This window comes from Petromyzon marinus, chromosome 1, assembly GCF_048934315.1.
Source record: "Petromyzon marinus isolate PM22_M1 ecotype Great Lakes invasive population chromosome 1, UKy_Petmar_22M1.pri1.0, whole genome shotgun sequence".
In the NCBI taxonomy this organism is placed as follows: Eukaryota; Metazoa; Chordata; class Hyperoartia; order Petromyzontiformes; family Petromyzontidae; genus Petromyzon; species Petromyzon marinus.
In genome coordinates, this window is record NC_133667.1 from 36049249 (window position 1) to 36073993 (window position 24745).

At 51.5% G+C, this 24745-nt stretch overlaps 1 protein-coding gene across 1 annotated transcript in view; it reads left to right on the forward strand.

Moving 5' to 3' along the window:
* Nucleotides 1-1740: 1740 nt before the first annotated feature.
* Nucleotides 1741-24745, forward strand: part of LOC116940892 (BDNF/NT-3 growth factors receptor-like) — a 44320-nt gene continuing 21315 nt past the window's right edge. Inside the window, exons 1-11 of the mRNA XM_032951229.2 lie at nt 1741-2809; nt 4360-4434; nt 12174-12245; nt 12919-12987; nt 14945-15150; nt 15722-15864; nt 16636-16855; nt 18225-18530; nt 19407-19445; nt 20863-20927; nt 21530-21632. Coding sequence (XP_032807120.1) covers nt 2424-2809; nt 4360-4434; nt 12174-12245; nt 12919-12987; nt 14945-15150; nt 15722-15864; nt 16636-16855; nt 18225-18530; nt 19407-19445; nt 20863-20927; nt 21530-21632 — 1684 coding nt within the window. The 5' untranslated portion in view covers nt 1741-2423. The remainder of the gene's footprint in view (nt 2810-4359; nt 4435-12173; nt 12246-12918; nt 12988-14944; nt 15151-15721; nt 15865-16635; nt 16856-18224; nt 18531-19406; nt 19446-20862; nt 20928-21529; nt 21633-24745) is intronic.

The window sequence follows — 24745 nt, forward strand, 5'->3', positions numbered from 1 at the left end:
CCAAACATGCCAATTCGTTACAAGTTCAGCGCACCCGTGTGTTGGAGAGTAAACCCACATTTCCAATTCGAGTACACATATTTGAACAGACCATGATCTAGTCAATCCTGCATGAATGTCTCCGCTGCCTCGCTCTTGGGGGTTGATTGACCATACTTCACCACGCTGGTCACTGCTGGCTGGCGAAGGAGGGGGCCCAAGACGGGTTCAGATATCACTCGTCGCTGATGCGAGCCGTGACTGAGAATCTAACTCGGGTGACCATGGTTTACAGAGCAATACACGAACCGCTGCGCGACTCTTCTCTCCGCGATCAAAACAACATCAATGACTATTTAAAGCATCCTCCTGGCGGCGCCAATGGTGAAAATTCCACATTACTATGGCGAGGTCCGGTCCTTGCCCAAGACGCACGTCAATGGTTATCACGCACCACTGATGTCGGCCGTGGACAGGAATTGAACTCAGGTTGTGAGGTTCACAACGCGCAATGAACCCCTGCGCCACCGCTCCATACATATTTAATTATTTACATCTCCCAGCATCTATCTCTCTGAACCCAGCGTCTCCCACTCTACACACATACACAGCATCTCCTACTCGACACACACACACACACAACATCTCACTCTACACACACACAGACACAGCATCTCACTCTACACACACACATCATCTCACTCTACACACACACAAACACAGCATCTCACTCTACACACACACACAGCATCTCACTCTACACACACAAACACAGCATCTCACTCTACACACACACAAACACAGCATCTCACTCTACACACACAAACAGCATCTCACTCTACACACACAAACACAGCATCTCACTCTACACACACACAAACACAGCATCTCACTCTACACACACAAACACAGCATCTCACTCTGCACACACACACATCATCTCCCTCTACACACACACACACACATCATCACACTCTACACAGACACATCATCATCTCTACACACACACACACACATCATCTCACTCTACACACATACACACATCATCATCTCTACACACACACATCATCTCACTCTACACACACACACACATCATCTCACTCTACACACACACACAGCATCTCACTCTACACACACATCATCTCACTCTACACACACACACATCATCCCACTACACACACACACAGCATCTCACTCTACACACACACACAGCATCTCACTCTACACACACACATCATCTCACTCTACACACACACGCAGCATCTCACTCTACACACACACACAGCATCTCACTCTACACACACACAGCATGTCACTCTACACACACCCACACAGCATTTCCCACTCTACACACATCATCTCCTACTCTACACACACACATCATCCCACTCTACACACAGCATCTCACTCTACACACACACAGCATCTCCCTCTCTACACACACAGCATCTCACTCTACACACACACACAACATCCCACTCTACACACACACATCATCCCACTCTATACACACACATCATCCCACTCTACACACACACATCATATCCCACACTCGCATCTCTTACCATAATCTCGTAGCCAACATCGCGCACTCGAAGCGCATACCCCAGATCTTCCACCGACCCAGCATATCCCACCCATCGCCATCATCATCACCACCACCACACCCACCACTGCCCCTAACCTCACCCATTACCACCCCAGCCACCCCTCCCCCTACACCCGCCCCCTAGACTCCCCTTTGCCCGCAGAGCCTCTGGCGTCTCTGATCAGAGCAAGGAGCAGGAGTCAGGGACCGGGAGATCGCAAAGCCCCGCGCCCTTGGGGCACCCAAGAACCACGAGGAGCCCCCAGGGCGCAGAGAGCCCCTGAGACGCTCACGTCGGGGTCTCAGCCTAGGGACCCCCTCACTCGCACCCCGACTCCCCCCCCCCCAACGCACCTGCTGTGCTGCACAGGGATGTAGGAGGCAGCGCCTTGGACCCCCTCGCATCGCTGACGGTCGCGCAGAGAGAGAGATAGTTCATTTGTAGTCGACGAAGCCGGGAAACTGGGTTTGATTCTGGATCTGGGTTTGAGATTAAAGTGTGAATCTGGGCCTGGGTTAGAGCCAGGGTTTGGGTTTCGGGGTCTAGGCTCAGATGATCTAAGTCTAGTTCAAGTCTAGGTCTAATCTATATCTTGGGTTCGGGCTACGAATTAAGGATCGAGGCTGGTTTCGAGTCTATTCGAGCCAGGGCTATAGGCTCTGACATTAGTAGTCTTGGTTCTGGGCCAGGTATCACCTCGGTATAAGACGTGGGAGGCAGGGTCATTAGTCTGGGTCCGAGTCACAGCCCAGAGATCTTGGCTACGAGACGGGGGGGGGGGGGGTGCTGCGTTCGAGGCAGAGAAGTCCGACTCCGCTCCAGCCCTCTCATCCCCCCGCCAACTTCGAGCGCGCCATGGAACGACCCCAGACGCGGAGCCACTCGCCGCTCCTCCGCCACTGGCTGCTCGCCTGCTGCTGCTGCTGCTGCTGCTCGCTCCTCCTCGCCGGGGCCGCATCCCCGCGGGGTTCCGCGCCGGCTCCCCTCGCCGGGAGCTGCCCGCGACTCTGCCGCTGCGACCTCGGCTCCATCTCCTGCACGGCGCCCGGCGCCATCAGCGCGGTGCGACAGCTCACGAACGCGTGGCGAGCAGTGGATGGAGACGCTGATGACGACGACGACGACGACGAGTACGATGGGGATGGGGGGAAAGAGGACCACTATGGCGAGAAGGAGGAGGAGGAGGAGGAGATGGAACGGGAGCAAGAGCGCTGGCGTCACGCAGACAACATCACGCGCATGTAAGAACCGGTGCCGGGAGGCGGACTCGTACCCGCAAAAGGTTACGGCGCACGTGGGCGCACGGCGATAGATGTTCACTAATGCGGCCGCTCACGTTGATTTACCCCCGTCGTGGGCCTCCTCTAGGTCGACTCAGTGGTACATTAGTTTGGCTGCGCGGTGCGGTATGCGAACGTCAGCATTGTCCGGGAGAGACAAAGGCGGCCTGGGTGTGCCTCTTGGTCCCGTCAGTCCTCGTTATCCTGAGCTTGCTTGCACGTGAGTCATCACGTTCACGCTCGGTGTAAATTATCTCCCAGCGAGGGAACACGTGCATCGTGATCACCATGTGGACTGCATGCATTGGTGTCAATGATTTCTCTGTAAATCCAACTAACCCCCATGACCTGCAACGGGTCGGAAAATTCGTGTCCAGAAGTGGATGTTACCAAAAAAAAGTGAGGGCCGCCTTTGTCTCCCCTAGCGCTAACCTTCACACATCGCATCTATTACTAATTTAAGGTTGAGTGGATCTAGGGGAGGCACGTGTAACTCGGACAGGCCGCCGTATCCCACTGGCAGGGAATCGAACTCAGGTGCCGATATCGCAATGTGTCGCGTGACGTACCCGCCTTGAATAGGAGCTCACGAACTACACTTGCACCTACAGTCTATAACGGCGTTGAGTCTTTGTATGGGTGAGCAGTGGCGCAGTGATTAGCGCACCGCTGGTGTAATGATATTGTATTGGTAGGCAATGGCTTTTGTGAGTGTTATGCAAGAGTTAAAACTCAACATTCCTATGCCGTGACCAGTCGATCCATATGGCGACTGTTGCCTCTCGACGGCCAACTCAAATTTAATTTCCTGTTCAAAATTCGCAGTGATGCGGGGCTCATCACGGCCCTAAGCGAGTGGTGTAAGGTCCACATTGTTATAGCGGTGGGTGGAGGCGGGGGTGAGTATATCCACAGGACAACTACCACTGAATTTCACCCACGAAGTGGTACCTATAGGATGCGAGAAATCTGCGGGTCGGGGCTGATGGGTAGAGGCGTCCGCTTGTTTTCCATCATCACGCAAATGTTGATGTACACTGGCGGATGTCGATGGATTCCAAAGACAAAGATCCCCCGTATAGCCTGAGCAGACTGTTGGGGCAAGCGCTGTTAGCGAGCACCCATGAAGGCCGGAACAACAAACAATCGTCACTGGTGTTTTTGGCCATGAGCGAGAATCGAACTCGGGTCGCCAGGTTCGTCACGCACCGCGCCAAACCGCTGCACCACCGCTCTCCACCGGACTCCGTCCTGCCATGCTTCTCACACGTTCACACAAGGCCGTGGGGATCCAGTCCATCGGCCCCGCGGCCTGCGTTTACGCGGGGCACACTCTGGACCGGTTTCGACCTTCTGGGTCTCATCAGCAATTGTATATTCCCCTGCCACGACTGACAGCAGTGGCGAGCGCTCTATCTAAAGTTATCATGACACTTCCCCGAGGTCGACTCAGCCTAAATGGTCTCCTCTGCGCTGTTGCTTCTGCTGCTGCTGCTGCTCTTCTCGTTCAGAATAATCCACAACCAGACGGAGCTGGGAGAGCTGGCGGAGGGAGACCTGGGGAGCTTTCCTCACCTGCGGGAGCTGTGAGTGACCGCGCAGACCCGGCGATTAACTCGCGAACACACGGGTGGACACAGACATACAGAGCTGAGCTTTATACGGGGACACACACACACACATAAACACGAGGACAACTACCCCCCCCAAATAGCCTTACAACAGACTGCTAAGTGCTCTCGGCGAGTACCTATGAAGGATGGCAAAGCACGCGAGCGAGTGGGTGATCAACAGTACGCCCGGCCGCCTTTGTCTCTCCAGTACTGATGTGTATACACCGCACCAGATACTCATTTAAGGCTGAGTCAACTAAGAGGAGGCTCAGGACTCGAACTGGGGACGCCGGGTTCGTGGCACAGCGCGCTAACCACTGCACTACCGTTCCCCATATACACACCGGCACACATACGCATAGATATACACATTTTATACATACACACACATAGATACACACATTTCATACATACACACACACACATAGATACACACATTTCATACATACACACACATAGATACACACATTTTATACATACACACACACATAGATACACACATTTCATACATACACACACACATAGATACACACATTTCATACATACACACACACACATAGATACACACATTTTATACATACACACACACATAGATACACACATTTCATACACACACACACACATAGATACACACATTTCATACATACACACACACACATAGATACACACATTTCATACATACACACACACATAGATACACACATTTCATACATACACACACACATAGATACACACATTTCATACATACACACACACATAGATACACACATTTCATACATACACACACACATAGATACACACATTTCATACATACACACACACATAGATACACACATTTCATACATACACACACGCACATGGCATTACTTCAAGGAGGTGTGTCCGGAAAGCCGACCAGGGAAAATACTGTGACACTCGGCACACCACATCGTTTACTCACCTCACCACGTTTCTCGCGAGTAAAGTGGCGTGCAAAGTACTCCAGCCTACCACACATTAGTCACGGGTGGATATAGAGGGGCACGTGGGTATCGTGTACACGTGGGTATCGTGTACACGTGGGTATCTTGCACACGTGGGTATCTTGTACACGGGTGGATATAGAGGTACACGTGGGTATCTTGTACACGTGGGTATCTTGTACACGGGTGGCTATAGAGGGACACGTGGGTATCTTGTACACGGGTGGCTATAGAGGGACACGTGGGTATCTTGTACACGTGGGTATCTTGTACACGTGGGTATCTATCTTGTACACGTGGGTATCTTGTACACGTGGGTATCTTGTACACGTGGGTATCGTGTACACGGCCTATATTTGTAAGGGCTCTGTAGAGGTCTGTCGAAGTGGAGGCCGTTCCGCCAATAAGAAATTGCAGGGCTGCGCCTTTGCCTTGTCTACACAGATCACGGACAATACGTAGGCTACACATTCATTGCGCGCAGAGAACATTCATAGTCTACACATGTAGACAGAGATCCCCCGTGCAGACTTAACGGACTGCTGGGGCAAGTGTGGCGAGCACCTATGAAGACCGCGGCACGGTACACGAGGGGGTGGGTAGCCAAGCACTATGGCCCGGCCGCCTTTGTCTCCCTAGCGGCGATCTTTACATGGTACTCAGTTCAGGCTGAGTCTACCTAGGGGAGGCCCAGCACCGGCTCAGATGAACGTCACTGGAGTCGGTGGCCTGTGAGCGGGAATCGAACTCTCGCTAACCGCGACGCCACCCGCACAGAGAGACACCCAGGCGTCGAGATATTCACGCCGAGTGGTAGAGATGGGCCGGGAGGGGGGGCTCGGATGAGACGCAAGGCGAGAGGGGCACGCCACGCCGCTAACAATACAACCAACACGGACTCGAACGCGCACAAGGGCACAGCCAACCCTGGGGAACTAATCCAAGACTCTCGCGCAGTCGCAGGCACACAGAGGTCACACGAGGCACGCATCTCAATAATAATAATACAAAACAATCAAACATGACTCGAACCGTTCGGCAACTTTGGTCAAATTGGCAAGACAACAGCGATGGAGTTGTCGAGTTGCAGGAGACCGCCGTGGATCTCCGCTCGTTCGGCACCGCCGCTTCTTCCTACGCCGTCATTCGGCAGAAATTGATTCCGTTACTTACCTATCAACGACGTTCATCATTACATTTTCTCAGGTAGGGCCCCGCTGAGCTTCATAGCTCGTTTTCAGAAGCGACCTGGTTATCACCAGTGATAAGTCAACGAAGTGGCTTGTCACGTGCACATTTATTGGAGACATATAGTCTAAGCGCGTGGTTCTAAATGTGGAGGGCCCTGAGAAACATCCACGCGACCACGGGGAGACAGATACGCAAACAGCAGCAGGGGTCAGGGTCGGAATCGAACCCCCGACCTCCTGTATACCAAGCGAGGTAGTCAACATCTCCTAGCCACCGTGATGATGATGAGAGAGAGGGAGACACGCAAACTCCAAATATACAGCAGCAGGCGTCAGGGTCGGAATCGAACCCACGACCTCCTGTATACTAGGCGAGGGAGTTAACATCTCACAACCACCGTGGGGGTCCCCACGAGCTCACGAGTTGAGCGACTCGACTGCTGCTGCCTGGGTGGAGGGGAACGTGGGGCAGCCTGGAAATTCCGCGTTACTCTCTGTGTGACGCTCTATATGACTCTCTATGACGCTCTATATGACTCTCTGTGACGCTCTATATGACTCTCTGTGACGCTCTATATGACTCTCTGTGACGCTCTATATGACTCTCTGTGACGCTCTATATGACTCTCTGTGACGCTCTATATGACTCTCTGTGACACTATATGACTCTCTGTGACGCTCTATATGACTCTCTGTGACGCTCTATATGACTCTCTATAACGCACTATATGACTCTCTATGACACTCTATATGACTCTCTATGACACTCTATATGACTCTCTGTGACGCTCTATATGACTCTCTGTGACGCTCTATATGACTCTCTATGACACTGTATATGACTCTCTATGACACTCTATATGACTCTCTATGACGCTCTATATGACTCTCTTGACACTCTATATGACTCTCTATGACACTATATATGACTCTCTTTGACACTCTATATGACTCTCTATGACGCTCTATATGACTCTCTGTGACGCTCTATATGACTCTCTATGACACTCTATATGACTCTCTATGACGCTCTATATGACTCTCTATGACACTATATGACTCTCTGTGACACTCTATATGACTCTCTGTGGCGCTCTATATGACTCTCTATGACACTCTATATGACTCTCTGTGACGCTCTATATGACTCTCTATGACGCTCTATATGACTCTCTGTGACACTCTGTATGACTCTCTATGACGCTCTATATGACTCTCTGCGACGCTCTATATGACTCTCTATGACACTCTATAGGACTCTCTGTGACGCTCTATATGACTCTCTATGACACTCTATATGACTCTCTGTGACACTCTATATGACTCTCTGTGACGCACTATATGACTCTCTGTGACGCTCTATATGACTCTCTATGACACTCTAGATGACTCTCTGTGACACTCTATATGACTCTATGACACTCTATATGACTCTCTGTGACGCTCTATATGACTCTCTATGACGCTCTATATGACTCTCTGTGACGCTCTATATGACTCTCTATGATACTCTATATGACTCTTTATGACACTCTATATGACTCTCTGTGACGCTCTATATGACTCTCTGTGACGCTCTATATGACTCTCTGTGATGCTCTATATGACTCTCTGTGACGCTCTATATGACTCTCTGTGACGCTCTCTATGACTCTCTGTGACGCTCTATATGACTCTCTGTGACACTCTATATGACTCTCTGTGACTCTATATGACTCTCTATGACGCTCTATATGACTCTCTATGACACTCTCTATGACTCTCTATGACGCTCTTTATGACTCTCTCTGTGACGCTCTATATGACTCTCTATGACGCTCTATATGACTCTCTGTGACACTATATATGACTCTCTGTGACGCTCTATATGACTCTCTATGACGCTCTATATGACTCTTTGTGATGCTTTATATGACTCTCTATGACTCTATATGACTCTCTATGACGCTCTATATGACTCTATGTGACGCTCTATATGACTCTCTGTGACGCTCTATATGACTCTCTGTGACGCTCTATATGACTCTCTTTGACGCTCTATATGACCCTCTATGACACTCTATATGACTCTCTGTGACACTCTATATGACTCTCTGTGACACTCTATATGACTCTCTGTGACACTCTATATGACTCTATGTGACGCTCTATATGACTCTCTATATGACTCTCTGTGACGCTCTATATGACTCTCTATGACGCTCTATATGACTCTCTATGACGCTCTATATGACTCTCTGTGACGCTCTATATGACTCTCTGTGACGCTCTATATGACTCTCTGTGACGCTCTATATGACTCTCTGTCACGCTCTATATGACTGTCTATGACGCTCTATATGACTCTCTATGACGCTCTATATGACTCTCTGTGACGCTCTATATGACTCTCTATGACGCTCTATATGACTCTCTATGACGCTCTATATGACTCTCTGTGACACTCTATATTACTCTCTATGACAATCTATATGACTCTCTGTGACGCTCTATATGACTCTCTGTGACGCTCTATATAACTCTCTGTGACACTCTATATGACTCTCTATGAAACTCTATATGACTCTCTATGACGCTCTATATGACTATCTGTGACACTCTATATGACTCTCTATGACACTCTATATGACTCTGTGTGACGCTCTATATGACTCTCTATGACACTCTATATGACTCTCTATGACACTCTATATGACTCTCTGTGACGCTCTATATGACTCTCTGTGACGCTCTATATGACTCTCTGTGACACTATATATGACTCTCTGTGACGCTCTATATGACTCTTTATGACGCTCTATATGACTCTCTATGACGCTCTAAATGACTCTCTATGACACTCTATATGACTCTCTATGACGCTCTATATTACTCTCTATGACACTATATGACTCTCTGTGACACTATATATGACTCTCTGCGACACTCTATATGACTCTCTATGACACTATATATGACTCTCTGTGACGCTCTATATGACTCTCTATGACACTCTATATGACTCTCTATGACGCTCTATATTACTCTCTATGACACTATATGACTCTCTGTGACACTATATATGACTCTCTGCGACGCTCTATATGACTCTCTGTGACGCTCTATATGACTCTCTTTGATACTCTATATGACTCTCTGTGACGCTCTATATGACTCTCTATGACGCTCTATATGAATCTCTGTGACTCTCTATATGACTCTCTATGACACTCTATATGACTCTCTTTGACGCTCTATATGACTCTCTGTGACTCTCTGTATGACTCTCTATGACGCTCTATATGACTCTCTGTGATGCTCTATATGACTCTCTGTGACACTCTGTATGACTCTCTATGACGCTCTATATGACTCTCTGCGACGCTCTATATGACTCTCTATGACACTCTATATGACTCTCTGTGACACTCTATATGACTCTCTGTGACGCACTATATGACTCTCTGTGACGCTCTATATGACTCTCTATGACACTCTAGATGACTCTCTGTGACACTCTATATGACTCTATGACACTCTATATGACTCTCTGTGACGCTCTATATGACTCTCTATGACGCTCTATATGACTCTCTGTGACGCTCTATATGACTCTCTATGATACTCTATATGACTCTCTATGACACTCTATATGACTCTCTGTGACGCTCTATATGACTCTCTGTGACGCTCTATATGACTCGCTGTGATGCTCTATATGACTCTCTGTGACGCTCTATATGACTCTCTGTGACGCTCTCTATGACTCTCTGTGACGCTCTATATGACTCTCTGTGACACTCTATATGACTCTCTGTGACTCTATATGACTCTCTATGACGCTCTATATGACTCTTTATGACACTCTCTATGACTCTCTATGACGCTCTTTATGACTCTCTCTGTGACGCTCTATATGACTCTCTATGACGCTCTATATGACTCTCTGTGACACTATATATGACTCTCTGTGACGCTCTATATGACTCTCTATGACGCTCTATATGACTCTTTGTGATGCTTTATATGACTCTCTATGACTCTATATGACTCTCTATGACACTCTATATGACTCTATGTGACGCTCTATATGACTCTCTGTGACGCTCTATATGACTCTCTGTGACGCTCTATATGACTCTCTTTGACGCTCTATATGACCCTCTATGACACTCTATATGACTCTCTTTGACGCTCTATATGACTCTTTGTGACGCAATATATGCCTCTCTATGACACTCTATATGACTCTTTGTGACGCTTTATATGACTCTCTATGACACTCTATACGACTCTCTATGACACTCTATATGACTCTCTATGACACTCAATATGACTCTCTATGACACTCTATATGACTCTCTATGACACTCTATATGACTCTCTGTGACGCTCTATATGACTCTCTGTGACGCTCTATATGACTCTCTGTGACTCTGTATGCCTCTCTGTGACGCTCTCTATGACTCTCTGTGACGCTCTATATGACTCTTTGTTACGCTCTATATGACTCTCTCTGTGACGCTCTATATGACTCTCTGTGACGCTCTATATGACTCTTTGTGACGCTCTATATGACTCTCTCTGTGACGCTCTATATGACTCTCTGTGATGCTCTATGTTACTCTTTGTGACGCTCTATATGACTCTCTCTGTGACGCTCTATATGACTCTCTGTGATGCTCTATATGACTCTCTATGACGCTCTATATGACTCTCTCTGTGACGCTCTATATGACTCTCTGTGATGCTCTATATGACTCTCTATGACGCTCTATATGACTCTCTTTGTGACGCTCTATATGACTCTCTGTGATGCTCTATATGACTCTCTATGACGCTCTATATGACTCTCTCTGTGACGCTCTATATGACTCTCTGTGACGCTCTCTATGACTCTCTTTGACGCTCTATATGACTCTCTGTGATGCTCTATATGCCTCTCTGTGACGCTCTATATGACTCTCTGTGACGCTCTATATGACTCTCTGTGACGCTCTATATGACTCTCTGTGATGCTCTATATTACTCTCTATGACGCTCTATATGACTCTCTGTGACGCTCTATATGACTCTCTATGACTCTATATGACTCTCTGTGACGCTCTATATGACTCTCTGTGACGCTCTATATGACTCTCTGTGACGCTCTATATGACTCTCTGTGACGCTCTTTATGACTCTCTGTGACGCTCTATATGACGCTCTCTGTGACGCTCTATATGACTCTCTATGACGCTCTATATGACTCTCTGTGATGCTCTATATGACTCTCTATGACGCTCTATATGACTCTCTGTGACGCTCTATATGACTCTCTCTGTGACGCCCTGTGACTTCTTACGCGAGTGTCTCTGACTCTCTGGGATTCGCTATTTCTCTCCCTGACTTGTGACGTGACTCTCTCTGATTCTCCGACTCTCTCGGAACATGTCAGCCTCTGACTCTGACTCCGTTTAAATTGTTGAATCGCTTGACGCTCACTCGATGGCTGCCTCTGTGATTCTATTACTGAGTCTCTCTCTCTTTGAATACGTCCACGACTCTCTCTCTCTCTCTGGCTATCTCCGCTCTCCGTCAGATCCATCGTGGCATCAGGACTGCGCTCCGTCTCCCCGAGAGCCTTCCAACTCAACACGGAGCTACAGAGCATGTGAGACTTATCCGACACTTACACTCACCACAACACTGGTCCTAACACTATCACTGATCGTAACACTGACGCTAACACGAACACCGACTCTAACCCTAACACCGACCCTTTTATGGCTGGGATTAGGGTCAGTGTTAGAACACTGACCCTAATCCCAGCCATAAAATGAACGCAAACTGCCCAGTAGCGTCCTGTAAGATGTTGGCCATTAGCGGGATTCGTCTTCTAACCACTGCACTACCGTTCCCCACAAAAAAAAACACAACCGCCGTGACGTCACCACGGCGCCCGTGCCAGGCTAGGTACTACCCTGGTATTACCCTGAGGCCACGTCAAGTGTCGAAGGCTGGCCGGCAGGATATCACGGGACACACCCAGGTGACATGGCTTGACGGGATTAGCTGGCCGATGCACCACCTGTGCTCCCCACAATATACACAAATATCCCCCGTATAGCCTTAACAAACTGTCGGGGCAAGTGCTGTTAGCGAGCACCTATGAAGGCCGGCACGGCACACGAGGGATAGGTGGAGAGCACCACGCCTGACACACTCACGGACATTGACGCACAAAGCGACTGACACACACACCCAATACGTGTCCGGGTCTGTGCGCGCACTCGCCCCTGATTTCCCCGAGGGTATTAATCGTCTCTCGCGTCTCCAACCCGCAGAGACGTCTCCGCCAACAACCTGAGCTCCTTGCCCTGGGCCGCCCTGCACGGCCTCCACCTTTCCCGTCTGTGAGTTCAATCCCGGGACTTGGCACCACAAAGACACAAAAAACCCACAACACCCGGGTAGCCTTTCTACCAGAGTATTGGGGACAAGCGCTGTCAACGAGCCCCTCCGAAGGGCCGGCACGGCACACGAGGCCGTGGGTGGCCAGCACCACGCCTTTTGTCTGCCCAACGCTGATGTTTAAACACCGTGCCGGCTACTCATTCAACTCTGTGTATGTGTTGTGCATCATGAGTACGTATGTAGTCTTGTGCGTGCGTGTGTCTCAGTGCGTGCCTCCGCGCGCGCGTGTGTGTGTGGGTGCGCGCGTGTGTGTGTGGGTGCGCGCGTGTGTGTGGGTGCGCGCGTGTGTGTGGGTGCGCGCGTGTGTATGTGTGCGTGCGTGTGTGCGCGTGTATGTGTGCGTGCGCGTGTGTGTGCGCGTGTGTGTGCGCGTGTGTGTGCGTGCGCGCGTGTGTGGGGAGCGGTGACAGCAGTGGCTTTACACCGAGTTCGATTCCCGGTCACGGCTAACATCAGTGGCGAGTGAAATCTGAGCCGGTGTATGGACACGTATGTGCGCGCGCGTGTGTGTACGCGCGTGTGTGTACGCGCGTGTGTGTACGTGTGTGTGTATGTACGTGTGTGTGTGTACATGTGTGTGTGTGTGCACGTGTGTGTGTACACGTCGCGTGTGAGCAATGACTTCACACGGCAGTTAATCTTTATGGAGGGCTGCCCTCCACGCACCAGGGCGCGAACATTTCCTACCCGACAGGCAGATTCATCAACTCCAGTCCAGCTCGGAATGCGTCTGAAACCTGCGCCGGCCGCTCCATCCCATAACCCCAACAATGACCCCCCACTCACCCCCCCCTCTCTCTCTTACCACTCGTGTCAGACCCCCCACAATCTTGACCTCCCCCACCCCCCTAAATCACCCCCCCCCCAAAAAAAATCATGCACACATGCGATAGAATTGTAAAAATAACAAATATTGTACAGCCCATCGTGGAATCTTTTTGTGCCAGTATCAAAGTATGAAAAATAAGAGTCGAGGCTTCACCCTTTCTGGCAATAAAGCAGGTGTTAAAACACCAAATTGAAACCTTTTAGCAAGGAATCAAATATTGTCAGAACATGCTTGTTTGCATGTTCACCACGAGTATGTGTGTGGTTAATGTAGACTTGATGTCTTGACAATTGGTGTCTATCTGGTGTTTGAACATCTTAACACCTGTTGTATTACCAGAAGCGGTAAAACCTATTCTTTTTTTTCATATTGTACAGCCCATTGTCAAACCGCTGTTGGATGAAGACCGACTTCCGTGTTGGCTGTAGGCGGTCTTTCGACCAAACTTCACCACGGTGGGCAGTGCGGGTTACTGGCGGCTTTGCTCTGTGCTCCGGTAGCCGTGATTTAACACAAAAAGACAGGAACCGCTCACGGAACGCTAGCCACTGATGTTAGCCGTCGCCGGGAGTCGAATTCGTGTCACAGTCTCGAGCGCAGTTGCGCCAAATCTCCTACCGTAGATTTAGCTCGTGGCCCTGCTAAATATTCTTGATATCGCTCATCTCCAATATTTACATTATATCTCGAACTAATGATAAACTCTCCTTCCTTGTACCTCTGATATATTTTTCCCCGTCTTATATCTCTTGAAGATCACAAGATGGCACGATGGGTAACGCCGTAGCCGCCACCACCACCACCTCGCCCACGCGTTCTCCCCTCCGCCAGATTCCGTCGCTCGTGCACGGCAGAGAGACTCGAGACCGCCACGGTCTGCCCTGACAGCCTCCCCTCGCCATACCGGCCTCAGGAATTCTCCTCCCCCTGCCCGTCGCACTCCTACGGCTCCCGCCTAGCTTAGCCGCACGCCATCTAAAACACGTACCTGCCGTGTCCCTCCCGTGTACCTCTCACCTATCTGCCCCCGGTAATCCTACCCCCGCCCATCTCCCTACCGGGATCAGAACGGTGAGAGGGAACCCGCTGGCCTGCACCTGTCAGTTGTCGTGGCTGCGCGCCATGGCGGGGGTGGCCCTGCTCCTCCCCCACAGCGGGGAGTTCCACTCCCACTGCGGGGAGGAAGAAGCGACGGCGGCAGCAGCCGCGGGAGGAGGTGGTGGTGCAGGGAATTCCAGCCGGGAGTCCGTGAGCCCCTCCAGGGAGCTGTGCGGTACGTGCCCTGCCTCATCCGCTCAGTACGCTCCAGGGTGACCGCCCCCACACTTCATAGGTGCTGCTCGCTAACAGCACTTGGCCCAACATTCTGCAAAGGCTTTACGGGGGATCTTTGTCTTTGTTTAAGGGCGCGTGCAGCGTCTAACGCAGCTCGATTGGTCTCTTAACGAGGGAGTTGGTTGGAGACCGTGGCGAAAATATTTGGCGGGGGTTGGGGTGGGGGGTTGGGGTGGAGGGCCCGAACAATCTTCAATGAGTCGTCAATCCCCTTCCTCCGGCCGGGTGGCTCAGCGGTAGAGCAAGCGGTTCGCAATCGGTGGGCTGCGAGTTCAGATAAATCATCCCTCTGCAGGCGATAAAACAAGTACCACTTTGTGGGGGGGAAGTCAACAATAGTTGTCCTGCGGAGCCACTCACCACCCGCCATAGGAATGAGGAATTCCTGCCACTGGCTCCACGCCGACGTTCATTCGAGCGGCAGGCAACCAGGTCCGCTACGACTCCTCTGCACGCCACTGCGACCTGGCGCACCGTGTGAGCGTCGCTTCCTCCGCTGTCTCGTGCAGGCCAGGAGGAGCCCTCCTCGGTGGAGCTGCGCTGGGCTGGAGGCGGCGCGGTGAGGGAGGGCGAGGAGGCTGAGCTCACGTGCGTCTCCCGTGCGCGCCCCTCCCCCATCCTCACCTGGGACCAGTCGGCGCTGAGCACTCACGTACGCGTGTCTGTGTGTGTGTGTGAGACCGGGAGCCCAGGGTGCACCTAGCTTGGCACAGCGAGCAAAAGGGCGAGGCTTATGGCCAGGGTTAGAGCCGGGTTGTCTATAGTTCGGGCCAGGGTTAGTGCTCGGTGCATGAGTAAGGGTAGGGCTGGGTTTACAATCAAGTCATTTATTGTAAGGGTCGGGGTTAAGGCTCGTGACAGGGCGCGGTTCGTGATGAGGGCGAGTGAGTGCCAGGCCTATTCATGGCTTGGGCTATTGCTAGAGGTAAGGACTAGGTTCATATTTGAGTGATTATTGCCATTGTTATGTATGTATGTTGAACTTCCTTCGCACCGTACGTAGCCAACCGTGATAATCGGAGGTGCGGAGGAAGGACAGAAAACTAAACACAAAAAACAGTTTGAAATAAATTAGTTTTCAATCTGGATTATTTGAAAGTAAATAGCGCCAGTGGCCTCCTAATATCGGAAGGAAGAGCGTTCCAGACGGCCGCAGGAGCGGCCATTATAGCTATGGTTAGGACTAGGGTTAAGACTAGGGTTATAGTTAGGACTAGGGTCAGAGTTAGGACTAGGGTTAGAGTTAGGACTAGGGTTAGAGTTAGGACTAGGGTCAGAGTTAGGACTAGGGTTAGAGTTAGGACTAGGGTTAGAGTTAGGACTAGGTTTACAGCTGTGGTTAGGGCTAGGCTTGGGGTTTGGCTGAGTTAGTCTCGTATGAAATCAAGAGACCGATCTCACCTTCTCATAATTTATACCCCAGACATTCGGGATCTCTGGACTGGGCAAAATCCTCTCCACCTCCTCCTCCACCACCTCGTCCTCCTCCTCGTTCACCATCTCCAGAACCTCCTCGGAGAACTCCTCCACCTCTACGCTCCTCCTCCTTAACGTCTCCGCCGAGCAGGACGGAGCGGTGGTCACGTGCGTGGCCTATAACCCCTTCGGAGAAAGGAACGCCTCGATTCGACTCCGCGTCCTGTGTGAGTGGCCTACGGCACGTGGGCATCAGATGCACAGGACGGCTCGAGGAGACGATTCCCTTGGTTCCCCTTTAGATTTAGGGCACAGTAGTAATACTCGCGCCTCACAGCAAGACGGGCCTGGGTTTGATTACCGACCCGGGTGCCTTTCTGCGTGTTCTCCCCCTATTCTACACACACACACTTTACGAACACACGATGTTAACAACCACTATAAAACACATTACATTCAACACAAACACTGTTAAATGCACACACTCGTGATACAGGACACACGAAACAAAAACAAAGGCCCCCCGTATAGCCTGTAACAGACTGTTGGGCCAAGTGCTGTTAGCGAGTAGCTCCTATAAAGGCAGGCACGGCACACGAGGGGGTGGGTGGCCAGCACCACGCAATAGAAGACACACACACACAAAACACGTTGCGAAACACAAACACGATGCATGGTGACGTTGGGCAGACGAACCATTGAACGCGGATTTTTTCTTTCTCCAAAAAACATCGATGGTACATTGGGGGTGGGGGCTCTCCCAGCCCACTCAGCCCCCTCCCTCCCCACGCCTTCATTAACTTGATTGCGAGCGATAATTCGATGAAGGAGGCAGCTTAAGGATCTGTTCCCATTGATCACGAGACATCGAGTGTGCGGGGCGTGGTGGAGATGCGGTCTATCGCTCACCACACCACCACCGCAACAACAACCAGCACCACAACCAATATGAATTCCACCACGTGACGGTAACGTCACCACGGCGCTCGTGCCAGGCTAGGTGCACTTTGAGGCCACGTGAAGTGTCGAAGGCTCGCTCGCAGGAGGTCACGGAACAGACCCGGGAGCCGTGGGTTGACTCCCCGGTTTGATGTTTAACCACGAATTAAATGCGTGAATGTTGAACTCATTTTGCACCGTAAGTAGCCAACGGTGCTAATCGGAGGTGCGGTGGAAGGACAACAAACGAACACACGCTAAAAGCAGCTCTAAATATCAAACCAATATAGTCCAACCAATACCACCAACAACCACCATTAACAATCTACCACAATCAAAGACAAAGATCCCCCGTATGGATGTAACAGACGGTTGGGGCAAGTGCTGCGAGCGAGCACGGTAAACGAAGGGGGTGGGTGGCCAAAACCACGCCCGGCCGCCTTTGTCTCCCCATTGGCGATGTTTACACACCGCACCAGCTACTCATTTGAGGCTGAGCCGAACTAGGGTGCAAATAATTATCGTCACCGGTGCCGGTGGCCAGCGAGCGTGAATCGAACCCCGGGTCGCCGGGTTCCGTAACGGAGCGCGCTAACCACTACGCCACCACTCCCCACCGCCGCCACCGCTGTCTCCTTGCCCCCCCCCCCCCCGCAGTCCCCCCGTCGATCGTGTCGATGGAGGACCCCGAGCGGCACCACCACTGGTGCGTGCCGTTCGTGGCGCGCGGCAACCCCTGGCCCAGCCTCGCGTGGAGCAAGAACGGCGAGCCGCTGGCCGAGTCGCCGCTCGTCTTCACGCGCCTCCTGGGCCACGCGGGGGCCTCGCGGCGGCCCGGCTGCCTCCACCTGGACGCGGCGACGCACATCGACAACGGCAACTACACGCTGAGGGTCAGCAGCGAGCTGGGCTGGGACGAGCGCACCGTCGCCTGCCACTTCCAGGATCGCCCCCACGGGATAGGTGATCGCCGGGCGAGCGGGCGGGCGGGCGGGCGAGTGGCCGCGTGACCACGTGGTTGTTGATTTGGTTGTTGTTGTGGTTGTTGTTGTGGTTGTTGATGTGGTTGTTGTGGTTGTTGTTGTTGATGTGGTTGTTGTGGTTGTTGTGGTTGTAGTTGTTGTAGTTGTTGTTGATGTGGTTGTTGTTGTTGTTGTGGTTGTTGATGTGGTTGTTGTGGTTGTTGTGGTTGTAGTTGTTGTAGTTGTTGTTGATGTGGTTGTTGTTGTTGTGGTTGTTGTTGTGGTTGTTGTTGTTGATGTGGTTCTTGTTGTGGTTGTTGTGCTTGTTGTTGTTGTGGTTGTTGTTGTGGTTGTTATTAACAAGGAGGAGCCGTTTTTTTTTTAATTTGGTGAAACATAAAAAACTTCGATATTTGAAGAGCCGCGCAATGCAGCGTGGTGACTACGATACGGTGGTTCCTGAAAGAAGAAGTAGTAGTAGAAGTAGAAGAGCGTGCGGCTCCAGGGCTGGAGGTTGCCGAGCACTCGTTGAGATTGCGAGCGTCAATCACCGTAATCACCACTATCATCACCACCAACAACAACGAGTGCCAGTCGCCACTAAGTGGCGGTGACGTGGCCACGGCGCTTGTGCCAGGCTAGGTGCACGTAGAGGCCATGTGAAGTGTCGAACGCCCGCCGGCAGGAGGTCACGGGGCAGAGCCTGCAGGTGCCATGGGTCGACTGAGTGAGATGACTGGACGATGCACCACCTATACCCCCTACTGTGCCAACTTCATCATCACCACCACCATCATCAACATCATCGCCACCACCATCGTGGTTATTGTCATCATCATCATCGCTGAGAAAACCTTCACTGCTCTGCCTCCCGCAGGTCCCGAGGAAGACGAACACTTCTACGACCCTTACCCAGGTGGGCGCCTGCTCACAGCCCCGTCCCCCCTGTATGTTACCATTCCCCCCCCCCGTCCCCCCCGTGTTACCATCACCCCCCCCCCCCCTGTATTACCATCACCCCTCCCACACTCTTTAGGGTCACACTCTATGGGGTCATGCCCTGTAGGGTCACACTCTATGGGGTCACACTCTATGGGATCACACTCTATGGGGTCACACTCTATGGGGTCATGCCCTGTAGGGTCACGCTCTTCCCAACAAAGTGCAAGAATCTAACGTGGGCAACGAGCTGGGCTGGGTCGTTGGTTGCGCTGAACAAGCACGAAGGCCAAACAACAACGTTAATCAATAAGACTGTATGGCCTTAAAATAAATTAAACATATTTACGATAGGCGACGTTTCGGGCAATGGCTCTTTTTCATGGCACATGAATAGAGAGGCCCTCACCCTAGCTCTCTGTCCAAAACGTCGCCCATTATTCACATTTCCCCGTTCAGACCATACACACGCGTTGCTATCAACAAACAAGTTGAGCTTTTCTTTTGCGACGAAAGTTTTTCCGCCTCTTTTTTTAATTTTGTTTAGAGGCCGAAATCCAAAGAGTGGCTTCTCATATTGTCCTGGGACACTCCTAGACTCAACCTGGTACACTCCTAGACTCCACCTGGTACACTCCTAGACTCCACCTGGTACACTCCTAGACTCCACCTGGTACACTGCTAGTACACTCCCAGACTCCACCTGGTACACTCCTAGACTCAACCTGGTACACTCCTAGACTCCACCTGGTACACTCCTAGACTCCACCTGGTACATTGCTGGTACACTTCTGAACACGACCTGGTCCACGCCTGGTACACTTCTGGTACACTGCAGGACACGACCTGGTACATGCCTGGTACACGCCTGGTACACGCCTGGTACACAGCTCGACTCGACCTTGTTGGAACTGCATCGGCGCTCTGCAGTCCTTCTAGAAGTGAACCAGCGTCATGGATTTATATCGCTCACTCGCCGGGTGACTAAACTACAAACTCTTACCTATTTTTACTTCACAAGGGAAGGCCGACTGAGCTATACAGCTGATTTTCAGAAGCGACCTGGCTATCACAAATGATAGTTCAACGAGGTGCCTTATCGTGTGGAAATGTATCGCAGCCAAAATACTCGAAAAGCACGGTGATTCTGAATGCGGAGGGAAAACGCGGAGGACCCCGTAGAAAAATCCACGCGACCACAGGGAGAACATGCAAAATCTAAATATACAGCAGGCATCATGGTTGTAATAGAACCATCGACCTCCTGTATATCGGGCGAGGTATTTAACATCTCACCACCGTGACTTGCGAGCGACGATATGCACCAGACGCACATACTGCATGATGCACGACATATCTGGGTGCGGACTCTAACTCTGACCCTGCCTCCGCAGAGGGCCCCGACAGCAACAGCACGGGACCCCCGGCGGTGACGGGGCGTGTGGTCGACAGCGTGGCGGTGAGTCCGTCTCACATTTGGCAAATTTTCACCGTGGTGTTGGCACACAATGGCCTAAGCTATGACGCACTGTAGAGATACTCGTTTGACTGGGTTAATGAAACGTTTGAAAGTTAGAATTCTGCTGGCCCATCAAACATCATCTTGATCATCATCGTAATTATGTTTCAATCTTGATCATCATCATTTGTGGGAAGTTACTCGCAGTTAGACTGACCCCTGTAATGGGAATGTGGAATTTCCACCACTGTGTCCGGGCCAGCAAAACACATGGACACCGCCCACAGTCATTAAAGCGTAAATTGTGTTCATTGATCCGAGTCATTTATTTTATTCTGATCTCCACCACCTTCTGTCTCGCTACCTCCTCCTGCTGCTGCTCCTCCTCCCCTGATGCCACTGATCCCCACTGGACCCCTTGTGGATTCCTATCCCCGGATCTCTGCCTCTTACCCCTGTCCCTTACCCCTGTCTCTAACCCTACCGCTGTCTCTAACCGTACCCCTGTCTCTAACCCTACCCCTGGATTTCTATCACTGGATCTCTACCCCTGCATGTCTACCCCTCTACCCCTGGACTCATACCCCTGCCCGGGACCCCAGGCGTACGTGGCGGTCGGGGTGGCTGCGTTTGCGTGCGCGATGCTCACTCTGCTCTGCGTCTTCAGCAGCAAATACGCGCGGCGCTCCAAGTTCAACATGCAGGGTGAGTGGGCACGCGGCACGCAGGTTGAGCTAAATTGCCTCTGTCACCACCTGCATTCACTCTCCTGCCATCGCCCTTCATCATCAGCCACCGTAACCCACCATCACCACCCATCACCATCACCACCCATCACCATCACCCACCATCACCACTCATCAACATCACCCACCATTGTAATCATCATCACCCACGGCATCTCCGTGTCTCACAGCTTTTTATCGCTAAATATTATGGTGGGTGGGGGGTGGAGTGAGACAGAGGGAGCGGGGAGTGGGAGGCATGGAGAAAGCCTTGCCTCCCCGTCCATCTGTCCAGTGCCTCTCCCTTGACCCCTGGATGTGACCCCCACCAATCCTCCCTCTCTCCCTAGGAACGGCCCCAAGGTATGAACTATGGTTTTGATTACAATAGGTCTGCGCAATGATGCCGCGTGCGTCCAATCACGCGTGTGCGTTATTGATTACTCTGAGATTTATGTAAATGATATGCGGGGGAGGGGGGGGACAAAGCATTGCCAACGAGATTTACAAAAGCAAAAAAAAAATCGATTCGTGGATCAAAACACCGCGGCCGTGATTTTGTTCTCTCAGCGCGGTTGCTGAGCACGGCCCCCACTCGGCCCAAAACGTCGAGAGGTCGCCAACAATATATCTCTGTTCTCGATATGTCTATTCTAGATATATATCTATCTCTATTTTAGAGATAGATATATATCTAGTGGCGAAGTTGTGATGGGTAGGAGTGTCGCAGCGCATTTCTTGGATTGAGCAAGGTTCTCGTTGCAAGAGCTTGGGTGGGGAGAAGAGATGCCGGTGATGGGAGAGGGAACTCCACAGACTGCAGCAGTGCAAGGGAAGAAGCAGAGAGAGAGAGAAGTGAGGTGACGTGCATTGTGGCGAGTGGGTGGGTAAATGAGTGGGTAGGTGGGTTAGTGAATGGGTGAGTGAGTGAGTGAGTTGTTGTGACCTGCAATGTGGTGGTTGAACACCGTGTGGTGGATGAGACGACGCAGTCAGCTTCTGGCAGGCACAGTCCTCAGCACGGGTGGTGGAGGAGGAATGAACGAGCAGCGTTTATACGGGAACAGTAACCATAGTAGTGGATCTGGGTTTGATCTTCCATCTGGGTTTGATAGTAACAGTAGCGATAGAAGAGTGATATGGAGGCGATTGATTGCCGACAAGTGAGCGAGTGACCAGAGTGAATTCGTGAGCGCTGGATCATCAGTCGGCCTGGCCGCTTCGCGCTCAGCGAGTTGTGACGATTCTCTGACTCTCTGGAGCCGAGGAGGGCGAGCTGGTGGTGCCGTAGTGGGGAGATGTTAACTACCTCGCCTGATGTGGAGGAGGTCGTAGGTACGATCCCGACCATGACGCCTGCTGTATGTGGAGTTTGCGTGTCTCTTTCTCTCCGTGGTCGTGTGGATTTTTCTCTGGGTCCTCCAGTTTTTTCCTCCACATTTAGAAACGCGCGTTTAGAGTATTTGGCTGCTATAAATGTCCACGCGATAAGCCACTTCGTTGAGCTGTCATTTGTGATAGCCAGGTCGCTTCTGAAAAAAGAGCTACGTAGCTCAGTGTGGGCCTTACCTGGAAAAATAAAATAAAATGTTTAGTTTAACTGTCTCTCTTTCAGCGGTGCGGTGTGTGATTCGTCGGTCGTGATTTCCGGTTTAGCCGAGTGGCAGAATGGTTGGCACCGCTGATGTCAAGCGAGATTTTCCGTGGTCTCTCCGGGACGACCGCTCACCCTGCCGTCCGTGGCACGGTGTCATTAGTCCGGACCGAATGTCAAAATTAATCTCCCGCGACTCGGAACCCCTCGAGCGATCGAGCAGCTGCTGACACTTCAAGAGGGGCCAAACTCCCCAAACGTCTCCCAGGAATTAATATTCGGTCTGAGCGGCATTTCCCCTTAATCAAAATATCACCGTGAAAAAATAATACGTAAAACCCAGCGGCGCTATCCATCAAATGAATAAAATCCATTCTCATCCTGTACGTCCCTAACGCAGCAACCGCAGCGCTAGCGACTCGGGAAATGGCTTTTCGTGATTATGCCCCAAGTGGTCCATCGGAAAACCTTCGCCCACTTAACCAGAGGTGGAGGCTTGACGCTGCAATGTCTCGCTCACCTCGCTGCTTGGCGGAAGGCCCTCCAACTTAACAGAACTCTGGAGAGTCGTTCTCCAGCGTATTTGGCCTACTTTTATTCAACGCTGGCCGGTACGTCTTGCAAGAGATGGAAGCACGCGCACTTTACCCCGCACACCCGCCGACCGGCAAACTGGCCTAACTCATGTAACGCTACTGGGTAGACGGAGGCGTTGGTGAGGAGTGGGGGGAGGGGGTGTAGGGAGTGACCAAAACTCGCGCCCGTGTTTCGTCTGCCACGACCGGGAGATGAAGTCGAACCGGCAGCTGCCCGCCGTTAGACCACCTCGGTGGTGGCCTCCCCCAATGCGGACCAACAAACTCTGCGCTCGTTCCCCCCCTTCCCCCCCGCCGGGTTTTGTCGAATGCTGGCGCAGCGGCGGCTCGGGAATGAGTGGCGGCTCCCCCCCCCCCTCCCCCGTGGGATTGCCGTCGCTTGGCTTGCAAAGGGAGCAGCGAGCCAGCGAGGGAGCGAGTGCGTTGGGGGAGCAGCGAGCGAGCCAGTGAGGGAGCCAGTGCGTTGGGGGGGGGGGGAGCAGCGAGGGAGCCAGCGAGGGAGTCTCTCGTTTCGCAAACCGCAAGCAAAGCTCTTTAAGGCGCCGTCCTGAAGCCCAAATTACCCGGCCCGGGAGGCCGCATCAGCGTCGGCAGCGGCTCGCGTCTAAAGTAAAGACGCACGGGACCGGATTAAATTAATTATGGATAATATTCCCATAATGCCTCTTGAGTTTCCGCTGATGGCGATGAAACGCGAGCTCGGCGGGAGCCAAGTTGAGTCGTAATTTCTGCTGTGGACATCGATGATGATGATGACGATGTTGTTTGTCGTCCGTCATTACCGCTTGCTCGTTGTCAGAATGCGCGATGCGCCTGTTGCTTTCGTTGTGGTTGTGGTGGTGGTGATGGTGATCGCTGTATCCGAGGCAGTTATTTTTGGTGGCTGCAGTAACTTCCTTTGTG